Genomic DNA, 24230 nt, shown 5'->3' with positions numbered 1-24230 from the left:
GAGTTTAGTGACGACAGTCTTTATTGAAGAATCCCTACTGTTGACAAATCACCAACAAAGACTTCAGTTACCGACTTTGGCTTGCCTTGAGAAAATGTTGTGCCCGAACAGCCGAAAAAACCCTTACCTAAGTCCAAAACAAACAACAACGACATAATATATGCATGACCTTTTTGGAACTGTTTTTGCTGGGAAGCATGCAGAAAGAAGCCTTTAGAAGTGTGTAGCACTATGCAAATATGGCATTATCGTCCTGAGCACTGTCTCCATGTGCTGCTTGACTTAGAAAGGGCTTGACTAGCAGGGCCATACAGGAAATATACATCAAAGCATTGTACTACTTGCATGGAGAGCGAGAGGGGACATGAATAAAGAGGAGTTAAAATCATAAGTACAGGAGAAGATATATTTGTCAATTTTTTTTTCATGCATATTTGTATTGGGTTATGAAGCTAACTTTACAATACTAATTCATCGATTGACGAACCAAACTATTTGTTTCAAGAACAACTTCAATGTAAAACACCCGATTTCGGGGTCTTCTTTTTGACTGGTTACTGATTACTCTCTTCTCCACCTCATCACTGTCTCTGCAGGCTCTACATACAGTGTTCTCTCCACCATGCCCTCAGACTCTGAGAGTAGCAGCTCCCTAAGCAGTGTTGGTAAGTATTGGGCCTACAACATTTTCTGTGTGTATTCACCATGCTTCCTTCTTAACACTCACTTAGTGCCAGAGCTTGACAGGGGTCCAAATGACTCAGCATCACTGGGTGTTACGTAAACCCTTAAAGGCCCAACCTGATGCCAAGGATGGCACATAATCCTCCGAGTTCCTGCCTGCGTGGCTCTGCCTGCCTGTCCATCTGTCTCTTGGTCTGGCCCGCTCCTCCTTCTGTTTCTGTTCTGGGAAGTGAGGGAGGGAGGTAGAGGTAGAGGTAGAGAGAGATGGGCCTGTCTCTGTCTGTCGGCCTCCCTGACAGGCCTGCTTCTGTTCTGGGATGAGTGGGAAGGAGGTGTAAACTAAAAGAGAGGGTGAAGGGACGTAGAGGGGTCTTCTGTGAAAGGCGAGGTGTAGGCTTACATGCTGACCAGACACGTCGCGTGCGTGAGCGGCGCGAAATAAATGTAGAAATCGTGTTATTCAAATATTGCACCCACACTGCTCGCGCATGCCAATGAGCGTTTGCGATGCCAAGGGCTAAAATGGAACTAATTTCTATTTCTGACGCAGATTGCTCTGAAAGTCCTGCCTCTCCCATCTCGTCATTGGTTTATAGAAGCAGGTACCCACGTGCCATCTCCTCATTGGTTATACCCACGTGGGTGATTGAAAGATGAACTGTTTTGCCGGTCATCGTGGTAGTACTATGAAGGTTTAGATGCAATCACCATATAAGTTCAAGGATGAAAAAGCCTGGAAGGAGGAGAGATGACTAGAAACGATTCGGTTGGCTGTTTTATGTGTGGATTAATTGTCAGAGTAGAGGACCTTGTGCATTTCAGGTAAAATAACAACTCAATGTTTATATCCCAGGACAAATTAGCTAGCAACTGCAAGATAGCTAAATAGGACAAATTAGCAAACAAGTGCAAGCTAACAAGCTAAATTGCCATACATGTTAAAAGCTTTTCGACCTGTCCCCAAATTAATTTCAGTGGTTCAGAGTTTGATTTGATATTTTAACCTTTGTCGTGATCACGTTTGTTGTAGGGGGACAAAATACATTTCTGCACGATAGCGGATGCGCGCAGCCGGTTTGGGTTCCGTGTTAGTGCTGTGGCGGTTATGACATTTTGTCAGCTGGTGATTGTCAAGCAAATAACTGCCAGTCTCATGTTAATTGACCAGTAATTGACATAAACATGTTTTGAATCTCCTTGCTTCCACACATAGTCTAGAAGCCACTGATACAGACCTTTTTGATACATCTACAATAAATCCACTTAATATAGCCTACACCATCACAATAAATTATTTTCATTTATTTTAGACCGGTCTAAAGAAACATGATATAAAGAAATTGTGGTCTATTTCAGAAGAACAAAATATCATACTCTGAGTTGTCCTGTTCTGGCTATGACATATGGCTGTGGGCTACACTAGTTCATTTAGCAGACAGGGTTTGCTTAGTATTCCGTGGCATTATTTTATAGTATGAAGAATACAATTGAACATAGCCGAATAAAATAGAAAGGATATTTTCTACAAATGGTTTCCGAGAGAGTGCGGACATGCAGCTATTCTGTGTTGAGCGGTTAACAAAGAAACACGCCCTCCTATATGTGCAATTTAAGGTTATTTATGCAACGTTGGGTGGGCTCTATGTTTTTAATGCATTCTCAGGCTGCATGATGCGACTCTAATGATGATTTGAAAAAAGTAGCATGGAAGGCAGTGCAGGCTGTACACACTTCATCAGTCTGTCATTCACAATTTGACAAGCACTTGACAATATTCTCACCATGCCTCAAATTTCACGGCGGCATCCCCTTGTGTGGCCGTAATGCCTATTTAAAAAAAAACATGCCTTTTGCGGCCAGTGGCCGTTTTGCTTTTGGGCTGAATATTATAATTCCCTTCTCTGAGCTGCCGTGCTCCGAAGCACCTCACTCATATGGCTCTCTCAGATATCTCTTATTAGTCAATGCCTGTCACGTGATTGGTTCCTTCTCACAGGCATCTCGGCTAGAAGTAGACTACAAGTGAAGACCGACACAATGGGGACGCAACTGCACTTCCCTCTTATCAAATTCTGAGGCGCATATTGAAAATGTTTAGCAGAACTGTCCACATTTAGCCTAATTTTCATCAACCAACAAGGTGAGTAAGCCTAACAAACAGCAAAAGTACTAGCCTATGTCATTCTACTATGCCCCATAGTGCAAAAGTTGACATTCTATTGGTTAACTTGTCCTTCTGTGCAATAAATAAATATTCCAATCATGCTTTGGGACAGTTGTGAGATGCGATAGATCCAAAATTAATACAACCACTCGCATCAAACATTTTAAAAGCAATGAGGCTGATGCAACAGATCAGAATGTTTAGCTTAAAATGTTGATGAACTATTAGGCTATTTCTTCACATTATAAGTGCAGCAATGTGCTCACGGCATTAGGCTGTAAGCGTGAATGTTCCAAAATGAAGTTTTCTCAAAAGTGACCATTAATGTAATCCTTTATTATAAATGTGCATTTTTATGGTAAAAATTATCTTCCCCAAAATTGAAACTCTCGCGCCGACTCTGTATGCCAGTTAGGCTCTACACCGACTGTCTCGCCTTACTGCACATGCTGGGCATCATTCACAAGCGACAATGCAGCGCTCACAAGTGATAGTCTAATATTGTCACCCATCAGACTATTGTTGATTTAATCTTGTCTTTACATATACTAAATACTATATGTGTGACATTTGTTTTGATTTAGAATGGACCATTATCATGCATCTGTATCGAAACGGGGGCAGCGGGAAACAATACATGTCATCTTTGCACTTAAATAGTGAATGGAGGACGCTTTTCCCTGTGTGGTTTATTGTCATGCCAGCCATGTAGGCTTTACTCCTGCTGTAAAGGTAAACAATGTGCTTAATATTAGGAAAGTTGAGAAATAAATATAGAAAGCTGTTGGATCCTCTTTTTAATGGAGGAAATCACTGTTTTCTCACGCAATTGCATAACCATTTAAAATCTTGCGCAACATGAGCTCATGGTTCTCATGAACTGTTTGATTTAGATTTTCAATTATCTTGGCATTGATTAGAGGGACAATAGAGTGCCAAGTACCAGGCAGTTACCACGTTTAGGTAGGCTACTCATGACCAGCAGCAGCATCAGAGCTTGGAGAAGCCTAGTTACCGTGACTAAACAGTCATGTGGAATTTGACCTCAGTCATAACTTGTGACCGCCGGTTTGGCGGTAATACAGTCATCGTAACAGCCCTTGGTAGGCCAACTAAACACGTCCTGTATCACACCGTAGTCATGTTTAGATGATCCAGGTGTTTCACCTATAGGTGTTCACAAGGAAGAGATGCAAAGAAAAGATAAAGGGATATTTGAAAGTATTTGGATAGACTATTGGCCTACAGCAGCTTAGTAGAAAAAACAAGCTTTTTTCTTGATCTGTAGGTCAATAATTTGTTCCATCCTTTTAGAGGTTGACCGATTAATCGGAATGCCCAATTTAATTAATAACGTGTCCTGCGTTGCATATAATCGATGCGGTGCGCATTCGCGAAAAAGGACTGTCGTTGCTCCAACGTATAACTAACCATAAACATCAATGCCTTTCTTAAAATCAATACACAAGTATAAATTTTTAAACCTGCATATTAAGTTAATATTGCCTGCTAACATGAATTTATTTTAACTAGGGAAATTGTGTCACTTCTCTTGCAACAGAGGCAGGGTATATGCAGCAGTTTGGGCCGCCTGGCTCGTTGCGAACTGTGTGAAGACTATTTCTTCCTAACAAAGACAGCCAACTTCGCCAACCGGGGGATGATTTAACAAAAGCGTATTTGCGAAAAAAGCACAATCGTTGCACGACTGTACCTAACCATAAACATCAATGCTTTTCTTAAAATCAATACACAGAAGTATATATTTTTAAACCTGCATATTTAGCTAAAATAAATCCAGGTTAGCAGGCAATATTAAACAGGTGAAATTGTGTCACTTCTCTTGTGTTCATTGCACGCAGAGTCAGGGTATATGCAACAGTTTGGGCCGCCTGGCTCGTTGCGAACTGATTTGCCAGAATTTTACGTAATTATGACATAACATTGAAGGTTGTGCAATGTAACAGGAATATTTAGACTTAGGGATGCCATCTGTTAGATAAAATACGGAACGGTTCCGTATTTCACTGAAAGAATAAACGTCTTGTTTTCGAAATGATAGTTTCCGGATTCGACCATATTAATGACCTACGGCTCGTATTTCTGTGTTATTGTGTTGTAATTAAGTCTATGATTTGATATTTGATAGAGCAATCTGACTGAGCGATGGTAGGCAGCAGCAGGCTTGTACGCATTCATTCAAACAGCACTTTCGTGCATTTTGCCAGCAGCTCTTCAAAATGCTTCAAGCATTGAGCCTTTTACGACTTCAAGCCTATCAACTCCCGAGATTAGGCTGGTGTAACCGATGTGAAATGGCTAGCTAGTGAGCGGGGTGCGCGCTAATAGCGTTTTCAATTGGTGACGTCACTCACTCTGAGACTTGGAGTAGTTGTTCCCCTTGCTCTGCAAGGGCCGCAGCTTTTGTGGAGCGATGGGTAACGATGCTTCGAGGGTGGCTGTTGTCGATGTGTTCCTGGTTCGAGCCCAGATAGGGGCGAGGAGGGGGACGGAAGCTATACTGTTACACTGGCAATACTAAAGTGCCTTATAAGAACATCCAATAGTCAAAGGTTAATGAGAGAGAGAGAGAGAGAGAGAGAGAGAGAGAGAGAGAGAGAGAGAGAGAGAGAGAGAGAGAGAGAGAGAGAGAGAGAGAGAGAGAGAGAGAGAGAGAGAGAGAGAGAGAGAGAGAGAGAGAGAGAGAGAGAGAGAGAGAGAGAGAGAGAGAGAGAGAGAGAGAGAGAGAGAGAGAGAGAGAGAGAGAGAGAGAGAGAGAGAGAGAGAGAGAGAGAGAGAGAGAGAGAGAGAGAGAGAGAGAGAGAGAGAGAGAGAGAGAGAGAGAGAGAGAGAGAGAGAGAGAGAGAGAGAGAGAGAGAGAGAGAGAGAGAGAGAGAGAGAGAGAGAGAGAGAGAGAGAGAGAGAGAGAGAGAGAGAGACCTATAATAACTACAACCCAAAACTTCTTACCTGGGAATATTGAAGACTTGTGTTAAAAGGAACCACCAGCTTTCATATGTTCTCATGTTCTGAGCAAGGAACTTAAACACTAGCTTTTTTACATGGCACATATTGCCCTTTTACTTCCTTCTCCAACACTTAGTTTTTGCATTATTTAAACCAAATTGAACATATTTTCATTATTTATTTGAGGCTAAATTGATTTTATTGTGTTATATTAAGTTAAATTCAGTATTGTTGTAATTGTCATTATTACAAATACATTTTTAAAAATTGGCCAATTAATCGGTATTGGCTTTTTTGGGTCCTCCAATAATCTGTATCGGCTTTGAAAAATCATAATCGGTCGACCTCTAGAACAAATGTCATAATCGTAGCTAAGGGAACAGGGGAAATTTATTAATTTCAATGTAGACTAATCTTTTATTTTCTACTTCCTCAATTTACCTTTTGAATTGTCATTTTGTACGACTACATGAATCTGTTGCTTAATGCAACGCGATAAAAGTGCCCCAGAGACTCTGCATAAGCCAGCCAGAGAAAAAGTACTGGAAATATGTTTTATCAGATATAAATATTATCTCTAGTATGTTGCTGTCTGAGATTACCAGCATTGTTGCCTTGTGGATCTGAGGCTATTCTTGGAAAATTTGGATATTTTCATGGAAAATATTATCGGAATTTCATATCAGAATATGCTGTGCTAAAGCAGTTCTTTGATAGTGAATTGGTTGAGAATGTCAAGGACAAGGCCTCAAGTGAGGGTACTCTTTCCTGTTTGTTAGCTGAAATCCTAACTTGGGATTTATGTACCTTATCTAAGCCTTCACCTGAATAATACATTAATGTCAACTTGCAAGTCTAATTCTTGTTTAACTCAAGTCAGATGTGGTAGACTTATGGCCTGTGGTATAATCCTATTCTACCCAGAATGAGACACAGGAGAAGAATCAGATCAAGAATCACTTCAAGTTAGAGGTTATCCAATCAATTCTCGCTGAACTCTAGTGTTCTTCCAATATGAAGGACTGCACTTATAAAATGTTTCTTTATAACCTTAGGTATTTCTGTGTTTGGTTGATATTATGATGCAAGCGTCCATTTCATCTTCTCCCAAGCCCTCCTCTTCCTGTCCCATGAATTCCGGTGGCGGTGAGCTGCTCTTGCCCGTGGTGACATACTCACTGTTGCAGGTTCACCCCCCGGTACCGGTAATGGCTCAGCCTCGTCTCCGCCCCCAGCCCTCAACGACACCATCCTGTTCCAGCTGCGCCAGGTGACCCGTGAGAGGGACGAGCTCCGCAAGCGCCTGGCACTGGCATCACCCGGCACCACCTTCGACGACTGCAGGTACAGACATCCTCCACCCACCACATGACTGAGGAGACGGAAGAGCAGAGTGGATAGTCTTTATTCTGTAAATCAATGTATTAATCCAACAATTGGTCAAATACAACATCTATACATAAGTAGAGTAGATAATCTTTACTGAATGTCTCTATGCAACAAGTAGTCAAAATGCAAGATTTAGACAGAATACCATCTAGCTAATCATAAAATTCAAGGAAATCAGCCATTGTTGTGCTGTCCCTCAGCACCTGAACTACATCACACGTGGTCTGCTACAATAGACACTAACATTTAGTTAATTTCTCTCTGTCGGTCATTACTTTGAGGATATTGACCTGTAGGTTTATGATTGGTCATGCTTACAAACATTTTTATGAAGCATTCTGTTTCCAGAAGCCAGTGTACAGAATCTAGAGGGATGCACAATAGTGAGTTAATCTCTCATAGGCAGATGTGCTCTCAGGGAAAAGGGCTACAATCCAATGATTTTAGTCAACAAACTGCTGACACATCTATGAAGAGTAGTCTGAAAGTTGCAAAGTTGCCCTGCCTCTGACTGAGTGTATTTAAGGTCCTATCAAGTCTCTTGCCCTCCCTGTCATCTGGCTTTACGATCAGTACTGTTGACAGAAATTGATAGGCAACCATCCTGTTCAGTTTATGAAAGCCCTCGTGAGTTCCGGGTACCAGGTTGTTTAAAACGCAATTCAGAACAGGGAGGGACGCCTAGTGGATTTGAAGTGTAGGAGAGAGAGAGGTATAGTTTGACATGACTCAGTTATGATATTTTACCATTTTAATTAGAGGTACTTTGTCTTGGTACATTTGGTTAAATTCAATCACAAGACAATCAAATTCCAGTCTGTGTGCAAATTTGGAACCCTTCATACAGTTTGCTGAGCTCTGCAGCTCTGGGTTGACTCATGGATGCATTTTCCTTTGGGTCCTCTCCATTTTGATGCAAAGCAACTGCATGCCTTGGTTCTAACTCTTATATATAAACTGACATTGGGCTGCCCTTGTAGACCAGGTCTCAGTTGGTAGATCTTATGTAGTGTAGCATCTTATTGTCTCGTCTCCCCAAAGGCCAAATTCCAAAGCCAGCCATGATTACGAGCGTCTGAAAAACCAGTGTATGGGGGCCATGGCAGATCTCCAGACTCTACAAAACCAACACACCAAGACTCTGAAGAGATGTGAGGAGGCCGTCAAGGAGGCTGACTTCTACCAGTGAGTACCACCATCACATCACTGATTGGGTGGGTGGGTTGGTCGACTGACTGACTGGGTTGTTGAAAGAAAGACGTGTCATGTCTGGGTAGAGGTGGACCTTTAGTGGTCCTAGACGACACTTCCCAGCCTAATGTCAGGAATCCTCTGTTCCTCTACTGTTTCTGAATAGACTGTAATTAGATGGAAATAATGAGAGGTTGTATGGCATCATGGTTTTACTCACTTAGACTGGGGAAGTGCCTGGTGCTGCAATTACACTAATTGAAAGAACATTGATGTGCTAATGGTGTGTTTTTATTGAAATGTAATGGGGATTATCTGATTTTAAGGAGTTGTAGATCTGCCAACCCTGTTCAACTTTTTAGAGTACCAGACGCGCGCGGCAAATTGGAGATTCAACTCGCGCTTGTAGCATCTCTCAGAATTAGTGTTTACTTCCTCCCCTCGCTCGTGCGCGCAGAGTTTGTGAGTCTATAGAAGCATTGCCTCTATAGCTAATACCTAATACCAGACACTCATTCATTCTTCATCGCGCAGTCTTCTAAACTCCCCACTCCATTTCAGGCCAAGATGTTTATATTACTTTTTTATTATACTTCTGCAATGCTTTTTGTGACGTGGATCACAGTTAGTAATTACAGTTAGTCTATCAGGTTGCGTGATCCTTGTAATGTTACGTGGAAAATACACCTAATGGATGCAGAATGAAATGTCCATGACACTCGCGCACATGCGACCAGTTATTTTTCGTATTTGCATTTAAATGTCTTTCACTAGCAAATGCGAGTGAACTGCTGGCACTTTAAAACCCACTGAATGTCCATCTTATGTTCGCAAACGTTAACTTGAAACAATTAGTGTTTACCTTTCCACAACACATGTAGTCGATAAGGGATTTGTCCATGTGTTTAACTACAGCGGACAGTCGGCAAACTCAGAATCACAACAAACAGGAGGGGCAGACACGGGGCAGCTACGTTGAATACTAACGTATTCATATCCATGTCCGTTGACACAAACTGTCTGTGTGTTGCAACTCAAATCAGGATGTTAGATTTACTCAGTGGATGTATTTTTTTATTCAAATGTAAAAAATAAATTAAATCCAGGCCTATTAATTTCAGCGTACTTTTAACTCGGATCTCATACCTTTGTAAATTTTACTTTGTACATGGACAGAGAATTGCGTAGTTGTTACGCATAATGCGTTCATGTTGGCAGGTCTATCATTTATAGTCAATTGATAATGGATTGCAATCAAGTTATGTTCTATAGGCCTACCAAATGCTTTAGTCAACTGACAGTATGTGTACCTGTCATGCTTTTAATCACTTACCAGAGTAAAAAAAATATATATATATAATATATTTTTAAAGCTTTATTTAACAAGGCAAGTCAGTTAAGAACAAATTCTTATTTACAATGACGGCCTAGGAACAACTGCCTGTTCGGGGCAGAACGACAGATTTTTAACTTGTCAGCTCGGGTATTCCATCTAGCAACCTTTCGGTTACTGGCCCAACGCTCTAACCGCTATGCTGCCTGCTGCCTTAGGTAGCCTATATGTGGTAATCCATGGCATTAAATCCAGGCATGGAAGGTGTGTGCATGCACGCAATTAAAGGGATAGTTTGTGGATACCATTTGCATGTCGCTTTGTCCAGTATGAAGGAAGTAAGGGGTCATTTTGTGAGCCACTGCTAACTAGATTAACGCAAAGACTGGAAGCTAGCTATCTATGCCTGACTATTTCCAGTCTTTGCACCTAAGCTTGTTAGCACTGTCTCTGGAAACTAAACTCAGCAAAAAAAGAAAGTCCTCTCACTGTCAACTGCGTTTATTTTCAGCAAACTTAACATGTGTAAATATTTGTATGAACATAACAAGATTCAACAACTGAGACATGAACTGAACAAGTTCCACAGACATATGACTAACAGAAATGGAATGATGTGTCCCTAAACAAAGGGGGGGGTAAAAAGTAAGTCAGTATCTGGTGTGGCCACCAGCTGCATTAAGTACTGCAGTGCATCTCCTCCTCATGGACTGTACCAGATTTTCCAGTTTTTGTCATGAGATGTTACCCCACTCTTCCACCAAGGCACCTGCAAGTTCCCGGACATTTTTTGGGGAATGGCCCAAGCCCTCACCCTCTGATCAAACAGGTTCCAGATGTGCTCAATGGAATTGAGATCCGGGCTCTTCGCTGGCCATGGCAGAACACTGACATTCCTGTCTTGCAGGAAATCACACACAGAACGAGCAGTATGGCTGGTGGCATTGTCATGCTGGAGGGTCGTGTCAGGATGAGCCTGTAGGAAGGGTATCACATGAGGGAGGAGGATGTCTTCCCTGTAATGCACAGCGTTGAGATTGCCTGCAATGACAACAAGCTCAGTCCGATGATGCTGTGACTCACCTCCCAAGACCATGACGGAACCTCTCTCCACGATTCCGCGCCTCAGTGTAACGCTCATTCCTGCCTTACAACAGGCCTACAAGCACTCAGTCTAGCCTCTCTCAGCCTATTGCGTACAGCCTGAGCACTGATGGAGGGATTGTGCATTCCTGGTGTAACTCGGGCAGTTGTTGTTGCCATCCTCTACCTGTCCCGCAGGTGTGATGTTTGGATGTACCGATCCTGTGCAGGTTTTATTACACGTGGTCTGCCAATGCAAGGACGATCAGCTGTCAGTCCGGTCTCCCTGTGGCGCTGTCTTAGGTGTCTCACAGTACGGACATTGCAATTTATTGCCCTGGCCACATCTGCAGTCCTCATGCCACCTTGCAGCATGTTCATGCAGATGAGCATGGTCCCTGGCCATCTTTCTTTTGGTAATTTTCAGAGTCAGTAGATAGGCCTCTTTAGTGTCCTAAGTTTTCATAACTGTGACCTTAATTGACTACCATCTGTAAGCTGTTATTGTCTTAACGACCGTTCCACAGGTGCATGTTCATTAATTGTTTATGGTTCATTGTGCAAGCATGGGAAACAGTGTTTAAACCCTTTATAAAGAAGATCTGTGAAGTTATTTGGGTTTTTACGAATGATCTTTGAAAGACAGGGTCCTGAAAAGGGGACGTTTCTTTTTGTTGAGTTTACCTCTAGCTACCTCCCTACTGGACACAGAGACATAAAAATGCTATCCATGAGTTCATCTGACTCTGGGGAAGTAGAGACAGGGCTTCATTGCCAAAATCCTGAACTATAATTTTAAGGTTGTGTGTGTGTGTTGTGAGCAAGAATGAATGAATAAAGCCAAAGTCAAGTTTGGGTGGCAGAAATTGAGCTTCAAGTAGACCTATAGATATTCTGCAACGTTGCCATAGAACTAATATGTTGACCTTTAGGTTATTGGTTAGGCTACAGGGAAATACATTAGCTTATAGATAGATAGATATATTGAAGCGGCTCAGATGTAACCTAATTGCTTTGTACTAGGTAGGTCTATCGATTGCACATACATGAAAGTGATGTCAATCTTTAGCCTAATAATCAAACTATTATATAATTTTGTTATCTCAGTTTTCATTGCTTGCTTCGCTTGTTTATAACATTGTAAACATTTTAGTCTATTTATTTTCAACTATGAAGTTTTTGTCGGTCACAGACATCTTCATTCTTTGTCAAGCTGAGGTCCTCTGTGTGTAAAGTGACAGTGACGACACACTGAGCTGTTGTAAGAGTGCTCTGAGGCAGGCGTTACCTTACGAGCGATTTCAAGTCCACCGTTAATAAAAATGGTTTTGGGAAGCGGGCCCAGGACAGGCGTCTCTTTTTATTTATTTTTATCTCACCTTTATTTAACCAGGTAGGCCAGTTGAGAACAAGTTCTCATTTACAACTGCGACCTGGCCAAGATGAAGCAAAGCAGTGCGACAGAAACAACAACAGAGTTACATGGAATAAACAAGCGTACAGTCAACGCAATAGAAAAAAAGTAAGTTTATATACAGTGTGTGCAAATGTTATGAGGAGGTATGGCAATAAATAGGCCATAGGAGAGAATAATTACAAATTTAGCAGATTAACACTGGAGTGAAAGATGAGCAGATGATGGTGTGTAAGTAGTGATACGGGTATGCAAAAGAGCAGCAAAGTAAATAAAAATGATATGGGGATGAGGTAGGTAGATTGGGTGTGCTATTAACAGATGGACTATGTACAGCTGCAGCGATCGGTTAGCTGCTCAGATAGCAGATGTTTAAAGTTAGTGAGGGAAATGTAAGTCTCCAGCTTCAGCAATTTTTGCAATTCGTTCCAGTCACTGGCAGCAGAGAACTGGAAGGAAAGGTGGCCAAAGGAGATGTTGGCTTTGGGGATGACCAGTGAGATATACCTGCTGTGTGCTCGGGTGGGTGTTGTTATCGTGACCAGTGAGCTGAGATAAGGCAGAGCTTTACCTAGCATAGAATTATAGATGACCTGGAGCGGTCTGGTGACGAATATGTAGCGGGGGCCAGCCAACAAGAGCATACAGGTCACAGTGGTGGGTGGTATAAGGCACTTTGATAACAAAACGGATGGCACTGGGATAGACTGCATCCAACTTGCTGAGTAGACTATTGGAAGCTATTTTGTAGATGACATCGCCGAAGTCGAAGATCGGTAAGATACCCTAGTAAAACTGACTGTTTGGCAGCGTGAGTGAAGGAGGCTTTGTTGCGACATAGAACGCCGATTCTAGATTTGATTTTAGATTGGAGATGTTTGATATGAGTCTGGAAGGAGAGTTTACAGTCTAGCCAGACACCTATGTATTTGTAGTTGTCCACGTATTCTAGGTCAGAACCGTCCAGTGATGCTAGTCGGGCGGGTGGGTGCGGGCAGCGAGCGGTTGAAAAGCATGCATTTGGTTTTTACTAGCGTTTAAGAGCAGTTGGAGGCCACGGAAGGAGTGTTGTATGGCATTGAAGCTCGTTTGGAGTTTATTTAACACAGTGTTCAAAGAAGGGCCAGATGTATTCAGAATGGTGTCGTCTGCGTAGAGGTGGATCAGGGAATCACCCGGAGCAAGAGCGACATCGTTGATAAATACAGAGAAAACAGTCGGCCCGAGAATTGAACCCTGTGGTACCCCCATAGAGACTGCCAGAGGTCCGGACAACAGGCCCTCCGGTTTTACACACACTCTATCTGCGAAGTAGTTGGTGAACCAGCCGAGGCAGTCATTTGAGAAACTATGGCTGTTGAGTCTTGGTATAGACCTGGAAAGTATGACTGAAAGTTGCAAGCTATCTCTGCAGTAGATTGCAACTCCGCCCCCTTTGGCAGTTCTATCTTGACAGAAAATGTTGTAGTTGGGTATGGAAATTGGGTATGGTGGCCTTCCTAAGCCAGGATTCAGAAACGGCAAGGGCATCGGGGTTGGCGTAGTGTGCTAAAGCAGTGAGAAAAACAAACTTGGGGAGGAGGCTTATGATGTTAACATGCATGAAACCAATGCTTTTTCGATTACAGAAGTCAACAAATGAGTGCCTAGGGACACACATGGCCTAGGTTAGCCTCCACATCAGCCGAGGAACAGAGGAGGAGTAGGATGAGGGTACGGCTGAAGGCTTGCAAAACTGGCCGTTAGGTGCGTTGGGGACAGAGAATAAAAGAAGCAGATTTCTGGGTGTGGTAGAATAGATTCAGGGCATAATGTGCAGATGGGTGGGGTGCGGGTACAGTGGAGGTAAGCCCAGGCACTGAGTGATGATAAGAGAGGTTGAATCTCTGGACATGCTGGTTATACTGGGTGAGAAAACCGCATGTGGGAGGTGGGACAAAGGAGGTATCTCAGGCATGTACAGTGGGACTAGGGGCTCCGCAGTTAACTAAAACAATGATAATTATCCTAAACAACAGTATACAAGGCATATTGGCATTTGAGAGAGACTTAAAGCAATCACAGGTGTTGATTGGGAGAGCTAGCTAAGTCAACAACAACAACATGTAAAATGGCGATGAATGGGCAGAGAGGGTTGGTTAACTACACACAGGGCCTGTGTTCGTGGCTTGGGCTGACAGATAAAGGTTAACAAAGTGGAGTACCGTGATAAATGAACAGTCCAGTAGGTATCAGCTATGTAGCAGTATTGGCACAATAATGGGCTGAGCTTTGATTGGATCTCTTCAATGTTTTTATTTTTTATTGAGACTTCATGTTGTTTAGATTTGAAAATCCAACAGTGTTATGGGAAGGGGGCGGCGCTCGGGAGCTCTGTGTGTGGTTGTCCATGAGAGGATTTTTGTGAGACACTGAGGAGAACCAAACTTTAAAACAGTAGAGCTGCCTTTTCTTATCGAATCCATCGTGCCTACAACACCAAGCAGCCTGGCCAAACTCTGTAGTCAGGAGGACAGTTTGGTGTTAGTCTGACTACCATGTGATCATGGAGAATCTCAATTCTAACCGTGTTTAGGAATGTGCCATCAGTGTCTTCCCCTCCCCCAGTTTTGACCTCTCCCTCTCGGTCTCCAGTATGCTCCACAGCCGTGTGTTAGGAGACCAGTCTCAGCTGAAGGAGGAGCTGGAGGTGTTGAGGAGAGACCACGCTCAGCTGGTCAGGGAACACAACCACCTGAAGCAGAGCTGTGAGGAGCTCCGCAGGATGCACAGTGACGGCCAGAAGGAGGTGGCTGACATGAGGCTGCAGCAGCAAGAGGTACCATACACATCCACACACAACCACACAAGGTTGCTGTGACCTATACTTGGCTGCCGGGCTTTCACACATCCACACATCCCGGGAGTAGACTACTGCGGTGGACAGGAGACACACTGCTTGGAGATGCATACGGAGCGCTTCTGTAAAGGGCAGTGTTTGAGGACACTGTCAATGGCTCATGTAAATGGTGTGTAGACACACACCCCTCGGTACCTCATCATCGTTCAGAGTTCTGTAAGGTCAGGGGAGGTGTTTGAACTAAGCAGCATATAGGTTTCCATCTCCTGTAAGGCTACAGACATACCTATACATGCTGTGATGTAGTCTGGATCAATACTGCCCTGGGGTCTCACCTGCTCCCACACTAATTACCACAGAGTTCAGGAAGCCTGGAGGTTATTGCATTTTAATGATGAAGGTGATTTTATAGGCCGGCAAAATGGAACCTAGTTAGTTACACCATACTATCCAAGGCTGCGTTTACACAGGCAGTCCAATTTTGATATTTTGCCTAATTATTATTAGATCCTTTGCCAATAATCGGGCAAAATATCAGAATTGGGCTGCCTGTATAAACACAGCCTAATGGTCTTGAATAATCCATTCTGCATCTCCTCACTGTTGCCCTCTGCTGATTAACTGGTGTAAAAATGAATCCATGCTCATTCTGGCTTGTTAATGTTTCCTTGTGGCTTGGTGCTTTAGAACAATAACATTGCCACACACTATCAATCTGAAGGAATGTATCTAAAAAAAATTAATGTGTCAACTGTATATTGTAAACCTGTTAAATTCATAGTTTCACACAGAGACGGGAACTGAACATGAAATGTAGGTATTGTTCTAAAATCATCAGCTGGATGACCGTGTCTTTCCTCCAGGTGATGAGAGAGAACGGTTCCTCAGAGGTTCTCAACAAACTGTACGACACAGCCATTGACAAGCTGGAGGGGGTGAGGAAGGAATACGATTCGCTGAGCAAACGCTACGGTGAGAAAGTTGCCAATCACAACACGGACCTGAGCAGGCTGGAGCAGGCGGAGGAAGAGAACCGACGACTACAGAAACAGATGGACACGTTGCTGAAACAACGAGACAAGGCCATACACTACCAACAACATTGCTCTACGTCCATGAGGAGGTAAACACACACTGCACAATCCGCGAGAATAGTTTATACACTACAAACACCTATACAGCACTACACACCTCTCCTTCTCTCCCCAGGTTTGACTCTGTACAACAGGAGCTGGACAAGTCTTCAGGCCAGAACAAGGTGCTGCAGCGGGAGATGGAGCGGCTGCAGTCGGAGGTGACACGCTGTAAGAACTTCCAGCTGAAGGCAGTAAAGGACTGTGAGAAGTTCAAGGAGGAGAGAGACTCTGTGTTCAACGAGTACAGGCTCATCATGAGTGAGAGGGACCAGGTCAGAGAGAAATACATTTTACTTTAAAGCCCAGTTTCTTCCTAGTCCTGGACTAAGAAATTACTTTCAATGTATAATCACCATTGAGTATGCTTCTTTTCTCCAGGAATAAAATTGTAATACTAAAATATGAAGTGATTTATTAAATTCTGTGGTACAGGTGATCAAGGAGCTGGAAAAGCTGCAGATGGCGCTGGAGGCTGCAGAGGCCCGCCTCAAAAACACCTCTTCTGAAAGGATGGTGGCCAGCGAGGAGACGGAGGCTCTCAGACAGGTTCAGATCAGTTTAGAATGGAATCAATCAGTACACCAAACAAATCAAACACCTCTTCTGTGAGGTTAACCTATTATTTAATCCATCTATCGATCAGTTTATTACTAGACAGTCAAAACTAATCTGAGAGGAGGGTATTGCATCTCTCTGACAGGTAATCATTATTAGGTTAATCAATGAATATACAGTACCAGTCAAAGGTTTGGACACACCTCCTCATTCAATGTTTTTTCTTTATTTGCACTATTTTCTACATTGTCGAATAATAGTGAAGACAACAAAACTATGAAATGACACAGAATCATATAGTAACCCAAAAAGTGTTAAACAAATCAAAATACATTTTAGAATTTAGATTCTTCAAAGTAGCCACCCTTTGCCTTGATGATAGCTTTGCACACTCTTGGCATTCTTTCAACCAGCTTCATGAGGAATGCTTTTCCTACAGTTGTGAAGGAGTTCCCACATATGCTAAGCACTTGTTGGCTGCTTTTCCTTCCCTCTGTGGTCCAACTCATCCCAAACTATCTTAATTGGGTTGAGGTTGGGTGATTGTGGAGGCCAGATCATCTGATGCAGCACTCCATCACTATCCTTGGTCAAATAGCCCTTACACAGCCTGGGGGTGTGTTGGGTCATTGTCCTGTTGAAAAACAAATGATAGTCCCACTAAGCCCAAACCAGATGGGATGGCGTATCACTGCAGAATGTTGTGGTAGTCATACTGGTTAAGTGTGCCTTGAATTCTAAATAAATCACAGACCGTGTCAGCAGCAAAGCACCATCACACCACCTCATTCATCCTTCACGGGGGGAACCACACATGCGGAGATCATCTGCTTCTCACAAAGACATGGCAGTTCGAACCAAAAATCTCAAATTTGGACTTACAGACCAAAGGACAGATTTCCACCGGTCTAATGTCCATTGCTCGTGTTTCTTGGCCCAAGCAAGTCTCTTCTTCGTAGTGGTTTCTTTGTAGCAATTCGACCATGAAGGCCTGATTCACGCAGTCTCCTCTGAACAGTTGATGTTGAGATGTGTCTGTTACTTGAACTCTGAAGCATTTATTTGGGCTGTAATTCCTGAGGCTGGTAACGCGAATGAACTTGTCCTCTGCAGCGGAGGTAACTCTGGGTCTTCCATTCCTGTGGCGCTCCTCATAGCGCTTGATGGTTTTTGTGACTACATTTTCAAAGTTCTTGAAATTTTCCGGATTGACTGACCTTCATGTCTTAAAGTAAGGATAAACTAGTCTATCTTAGCTTATTTGTGCTGTTCTTTTCATAAAGACCATCTTCTGTATACCAACCCTACCTTGTCACAACACAACTGATTGGCTCAAACGCATTAAGGAAAGAAATTCCACATTCACTTTTAACAGGCACACCTGTTAATTGAAATGCATTCCAGGTGACTACCTCATGAAGCTGTTTGAGAGAATGGGAAGTGTGCAAAGCTGTCAAGGCAAAAGGTGGTGCTAGAAGTTGATGTTATTCTTCAATAACAGACCCCAAAGCAAATCAGGTGGAGGAAAAGAGGTTTATACTTATTCAAACAGGAGGAATCATGCGGAGGTAGATGTGTACATGCTCCCCTGGCCTCAGTGATTCTCCACAAAACAAATAGGATCAGGATCTACTTTGTAATTCAGCTCTAACCTGTACCTATTACAATTCCTTTCAATAAACTGGGCCAATGGTCAAATAACGAGTATCCGTTTTCAGATTGTACCAATAAGAACGTGCCCCACGTAACTACAGAAAAAACACTTTCCATTGATTGTTGATTCTAGTCCTCTCGTCCTCTGCGTTGTGTATTTATCTTCAACATATTTTTACTCCCCCTAGACCATAAAAAAGTCTTTAGAAAACAAAACACATTAACAAATAGACAGTATCAAAAATATTAGCAGTAACAAAATAATTCACATTACACCTTGCGTTTCTATAAAACACAAAGGGCATATTGTACTTGCTGTTACAATAAGATTTCAAACAAAGTTATAGAAAATAAATATTAACAGGTGTCATGATGATGTCCCTTACGATTCCTACCACATCCTGTACTAGGAGGAAACACAAAATAAAGAATTGTCTACAAGACAATAATATTAAATTGTTCTATTGGCAAGGTAATTCTTCACCAAGTCCTTTAAAAGTGACCTGCTCTTCCACACTGATATCAGTCCCCCATAGATAATTATTAGAACTTATGTTCTGGCAGTCTGCCCGTAGTGAGGAATTCTTCTTCTGTTCCACTGGCTGATAAGGACTTCTCTAATGAGCACTTCACAGGTGATCTTGTATCATTTCAAGTACAGTCCTGGATCAAAGGATATTGCTTCAGACTGTATATTCTCATAACCTGTAACAAAGGTAACAAATGTGAAAGTAACATGTCCTGGTTTCAAGAGAAATTGATGTTTTCATATAGATTTCCCTAAGTAAGCATGTCGTGATTTTCAGGAAGACGTTGGCCATTTCACCTAGATATCCCCAATATGATGACTGTGGTATACAGCATAGAAGCTTATCAGGTTCTGATCATCTTACTAGGCTTCTTCAACAGAGATTGGCCCCCGATTGCTAATCAATCAGTTCTTTATTCTCCAGGCTCCGCTTTGTCATCTAAATGGACAACATGTATCCATTTTCCCTGGACTTTAACTGTTGACCTCATAATGAGCTTGATAAACTTGATAAAGACCTTCCCACTTTGGCCCTGATGTCTTATCTTTTTACCATCACCCACTGTCAGGCATGACATCATGTCCCCCCTCGGGAGTTATTCCCCACTCCTCTTTTACTTGTCTTTCTATGATTTCTCAAATCAAAATTTGTTGTGTTGTGCAGTTCCTTTCTTAGTAGGGAAGGCTTCAACCCATCATGAAAAAGATCAACAATGACCAGAACATCTTTGTGTCCTATACAGTTGGGCAGCGTGATGTAATCAAGCTGTAGATGTCTGAAGGGTCCTGGTGGGGCAGGTGCTCGTCGTGTCTGTACTTTCACTCGTCCTTTGGTGGTGTTTTCCATACAAATGTTGCAATTCGCCACAACCCCCTCAGCCTCTTTCCGCACACCAGGATTCCACCATTTGCCCACTAAACGATAAACTATCTTGTCCACACCAATGTATTCCAAAGAGTGGATCTGTGTCACCAAGTAGGATCAGGTTATGTTTCCACACACCTTGATTGAGTTTGCATCCTGCAGCCATCCATTCCTAACCTTCATCGTTTGGTGCACTGCTTTGCATATCTCCGTGTTGCAATGTATCTCCTAATCAGTTTAGGTGACATAGGTGTTCTTTTGGCAGCTGCCTTGGCAGCTCTGTCAGCCAAATCATTACCATTACTCTTGTCTGTAAAGATTTTTCCCATGTGCTTTAATTTTCAAAATTGTGACTTGTCTTGGTAACTGGAGAGCATTCAGTATAGGTGAGAATGTCCATTCTTCACAGGAGCTCCCAGTGATATCATGATTCCTTTTTCCATATTTTTCCAAAATCATGGGTAACACCAAAAGCATACCTTGAGTCTGTAGTTATTAGCTGTTTTTCCTTCAGCCTGTTTACGTGCTTCTGTCAGAGCCACCAATCCGCCACCTGTGCTGATGTTCCTGCAGGTGACATGCCTGTCACTATCACATTGTCCGTTGTAGTAACTGCCCAGCCTGCCTTCCTCACACCCCCCTCCATAATGTTTAAATCATCTGTGTATAAGAAACGTAGCTTTTTCCAACGGCTGACTCTTAATAAACCCATCAAGGAGCTGATCCAATACCAACTCACAACAGTCGTGTTCAAGTAATGTGGTATCTGGAGGAAGCATCAGAGTAGCTGGATAACATGGTGTGCCACATTGTATGATGTTAGGAGCCTCCACTACGTTAGTAGCGGCCATAGCTTCCTTTGTTTTGTGCAAGGTGGGGCAAAACCTGTCAAGCACTCTGGTTCCATATCCAACCTTCCACACTTTTTTTCATAGTCCAAATATGATAGTTCTGAACTGTAGATCCCTGCAGTTGTCTAATTTGCCATGTCACCTTTCCTTCAGAAATGTTTAATGTAGTCAAGTTTCATAATAATATCAAGGCCTAAAATAGGTTGTTCAAATGAGCCTATCCACACCCCTGCATCAATTTATTGGATCAATAGAAGGTTAGGTTTGGTCTGTTTTATATGCCCCCCTCCACTCCTGTTGCTCTCATCTTCTTGCCTGTGTATTGAGGACATGTTTTGCATAAGATATGGGCAATACAGTGACTGCGTTCACATATTTCATCAGATTTTCATATGTACACCACCTGAGATGGTACGAAAGGGGGGGGTCTATTAGTTTCCCTCCACAGCATCCAGCAAATTCTTCTGCTGAGCCACAGAGAGCTTCTTACATTTCTACATCAGCATTGTGTCGTTTGATGCTGTTGTATTGATTCCATTTTCCCGTACGGACCCTGCTTCTACTGGCCATTCCTCAAAAGAAACTTATTTTCCGACATCACTAGGTTTCTCTTCTGTTTCACTCGCCTTCTGGATGATAGCGGGGTGAACAGGCAGTAGCTCGGGTGGTTGTTGTCCTTGATGATCTATTTGGCCTTCCTGTGACATCGGGTGGTGTAGGTGTCCTGGAGGGCAGGTAGTTTGCCTCCGGTGATGCGTTGTGCACCACCCTCTGGAGAGCCTTGCGGTTGTGGGCGGAGCAGTTCCCATACCAGGCGGTGATACAGCCTGACAGGATGTTCTCGATTGTGCATCTGTAAAGGTTTGAGTGCTTTTGGTGACAAGCCAAATTTCTTCAGCCTCCTGAGGTTGAAGAGGCGCTGTTGCACCTTCTTCACCACGTTGTCTGTGGGGGTGGACCATTTCAGTTTGTCCGTGATGTGTATGCCGAGGAACTTAAAACTTTCCACCTTCTCCACTACTGTCCCGTCGATGTGGATAGGGGGCTGCTCCCTCCACGATCATCTCCTTTGTTTTGTTGACATTGTGTGTGAGGTTATTTTCCTGACACCACTCCGAGGGCTCTCACCTCCTCCCTGTAGGCTGTCTCACCGTTGTTGGTAATCTAGCCTACCACTGTAGTGTTGTCTGCCAACTTGATGATTGAGTTGGAGGCGTGCATGGCCACGCAGTCATGGGGGAACATGGAGTACAGGAGAGGGCTGAGAACGCACCCTTGAGGGGTCCCAGTGTTGAGGATCAGCGGGGTGGAGATGTTACCTCCCCTCCCCACCTGGGGATGGCCCGTCAGAAAGTCCAGGACCCAGTTGCACAGGGCGGAGTCGAGACCATGGGCTCGAGGTTAATGACGGGTTTGGAGGGTACGATGGTGTTTAATGCTGAGCTGTAGTCGATGAATAGCATTCTTACATAGGTATTCCTCTTGTCCAGATGGGTTAGGGCAGTGTGATTGCGTCGTCTGTGGACTTATTGGGGCGGTAAGCAAATTGGAGTGGGTCTAGGGTGTCAGGTAGGGTGGAGATGATATGGTCCTTGACTAGTCTCTGAAAGCACTTCATGGTGACGGAAGTGAGTGCTACGGGGGGGATAGTCGTTAAGCTCCGTTACCTTCACTTTCTTGGGAACAGGAACAATGGTGGCCCTCTTGAAGCATGTGGGAACAGCAGACTGGGATAAGTATTGATTGAATATGTCCGTAAAACGCCAGTCAGCTGGTCTGCGCATGCTCTGAGGACGCGGCTAGGGATGCCGCCTGGGCCGGCAGCCTAGCGAGGGTTAAACCGTTTTAAATGTTTTACTCACGTTGGCTGCAGTGAAGGAGAGCCCGCATGTTTTGGTAGCAGGCCATGTCAGTGGCACTGTGTTGTCCTCAAAGCGAGCAATGAAGTTGTTCTGGGCCTGAGAAATAGGCAGTTAAATTTGGGTACGTTTTTCATCCAAAAATCTAAATACTGCCCCCTACACTCAACAGGTTAAAATCCCCAGCTACAGTAAATGCAGCCTCAGGATATGTGGTTTCCAGTTTACATAGTCAAATTAATTTATTTCATTTCAGGGCCGTCAATGTCTGATTGGGGCGGGATATACACAACTGTGATTATAATCGAAGAGAATTCTCTTGGTAAATATTGCGGTCGACATTTGATTGTAAGGAATTCTAGGTCAGGTGAAGAAAAGGACTTGAGTTCCTGTATGTTGTTATGATCACACCACGTCTCGTTAATCATAAGGCATACACCCCCGGCCTTTTTCTTACCAGAGAGATGTTTGTTTCTGTCGGCGAGATGCGTGAAGAAACCAGGTGGCTCTACCGACTCTTGACGTGTCACGAGTGAGCCATGTTTCCGTGAAACAAAGAACGTTACAATCTCTGATGTCTCTCTATTTCTCAACCCGTTTTCTATCTTCTGCTAAAACAGTTAGACCATAGTCTTTGTCAACGAATGAGACATTTTTTCCCCCAAGCTTTTTGTATATCAGACAGATTCCATCTTTGTCAACAATGACAGAATATTTTTCTCTCGCCTACACTTCTACTTTGAAATGGTTCTTCATTTGACTTGTTAAAACCTGGCTCAAGATAAGAAACCACCCACTGAGTAAAGGACTAACCAAGTGAATTTATTCCATAAATAAGGTAAACACTCGCAACAATGATACATGAAGTTCAGTAAATTAGGTGTCAACTACAAAGGTATGCATGGAGAGGAATCTCTTGCTGAATGGGGAAACAGTGGCATTATGCAACAGCTGAGCTTTCACAGGTGTGCTCCATCAGCACTGACAACCCTCCCAACTCTGCCCACCAATCTTCTGCAGGAAGTAAGCATAGCAAAACCCATTGGACGGAGCAGAGAGGGGCGAGTATCCAGCCAAGTAGAAGAGTTACACAAGTCAGAAATAGAGATAAAAAATGAATCCCTTAACTTTGATGATCTTCGTATGGTGGCACTCAGAAGACATTAATTTACTCAATAAATGTTTGCTTTGTTTGATAAGGTCTCTTTATATCCAAAATCCTCCGTTTGAGTTTTCTTCATCAATCCACAGGCTCAAACGCAGTCAAAACAGGCAGACAAAAAAATCCTAATTTTATCCGTGAAGTTCATGGAAACATGTCAAACAATGTTTATATTCAATCCTCAGGTTGTTTATATTTAATCCTCAGGTTGTTTGTTTTTAGCCTAAATGATCTATAATATTTCAACCGGACAATAACGTCGTCAATATAAAAGGTAAACAAAAGCTCTGACACGTCAGGTCCACTCATTCAGACTGCTCTTACTCCCTCATTTATCAGAATACAAGCCTGAAACAATTTCTAAAGACATGACATATAGTGGAAGGCATAGGAACTGCAATTTGAGTCCTAAATCAATGGATACTGTAATGGCATTGAATAGAAAACTACAAAACCAACACACAAAAAAAACGACTTCCTGAAAGGATTTTTCTCAGGTTTTTGCCTGCCAAATCAGTACTGTTATACTCACTATTTTAACAGTTTTGAGTGTTTT

The 24230-nt window shown here is 42.9% G+C and overlaps 1 protein-coding gene across 3 annotated transcripts in view; it reads left to right on the top strand.

Annotated features, from left to right (window-relative positions):
• Window positions 1–24230, top strand: part of LOC135511174 (disks large homolog 5-like) — a 100516-nt gene that overhangs the window by 25361 nt on the left and 50925 nt on the right. For 2 of the 3 annotated variants that reach the window (XM_064932775.1, XM_064932773.1), the window contains exons 2-8: window positions 597–665; window positions 7003–7159; window positions 8246–8389; window positions 14860–15043; window positions 15928–16187; window positions 16274–16472; window positions 16633–16746. In XM_064932775.1, coding sequence (XP_064788847.1) covers window positions 597–665; window positions 7003–7159; window positions 8246–8389; window positions 14860–15043; window positions 15928–16187; window positions 16274–16472; window positions 16633–16746 — 1127 coding nt within the window. The remainder of the gene's footprint in view (window positions 1–596; window positions 666–7002; window positions 7160–8245; window positions 8390–14859; window positions 15044–15927; window positions 16188–16273; window positions 16473–16632; window positions 16747–24230) is intronic. The other variant, XM_064932774.1, reaches the window with a different exon arrangement.

The sequence above is a fragment of the Oncorhynchus masou genome, chromosome 23, assembly GCF_036934945.1.
Source record: "Oncorhynchus masou masou isolate Uvic2021 chromosome 23, UVic_Omas_1.1, whole genome shotgun sequence".
NCBI lineage: Eukaryota > Metazoa > Chordata > Actinopteri > Salmoniformes > Salmonidae > Oncorhynchus > Oncorhynchus masou.
The sequence above is the reverse complement of the archived record's forward strand: the minus strand, read 5'-3'. Positions and strand labels throughout refer to the sequence as shown.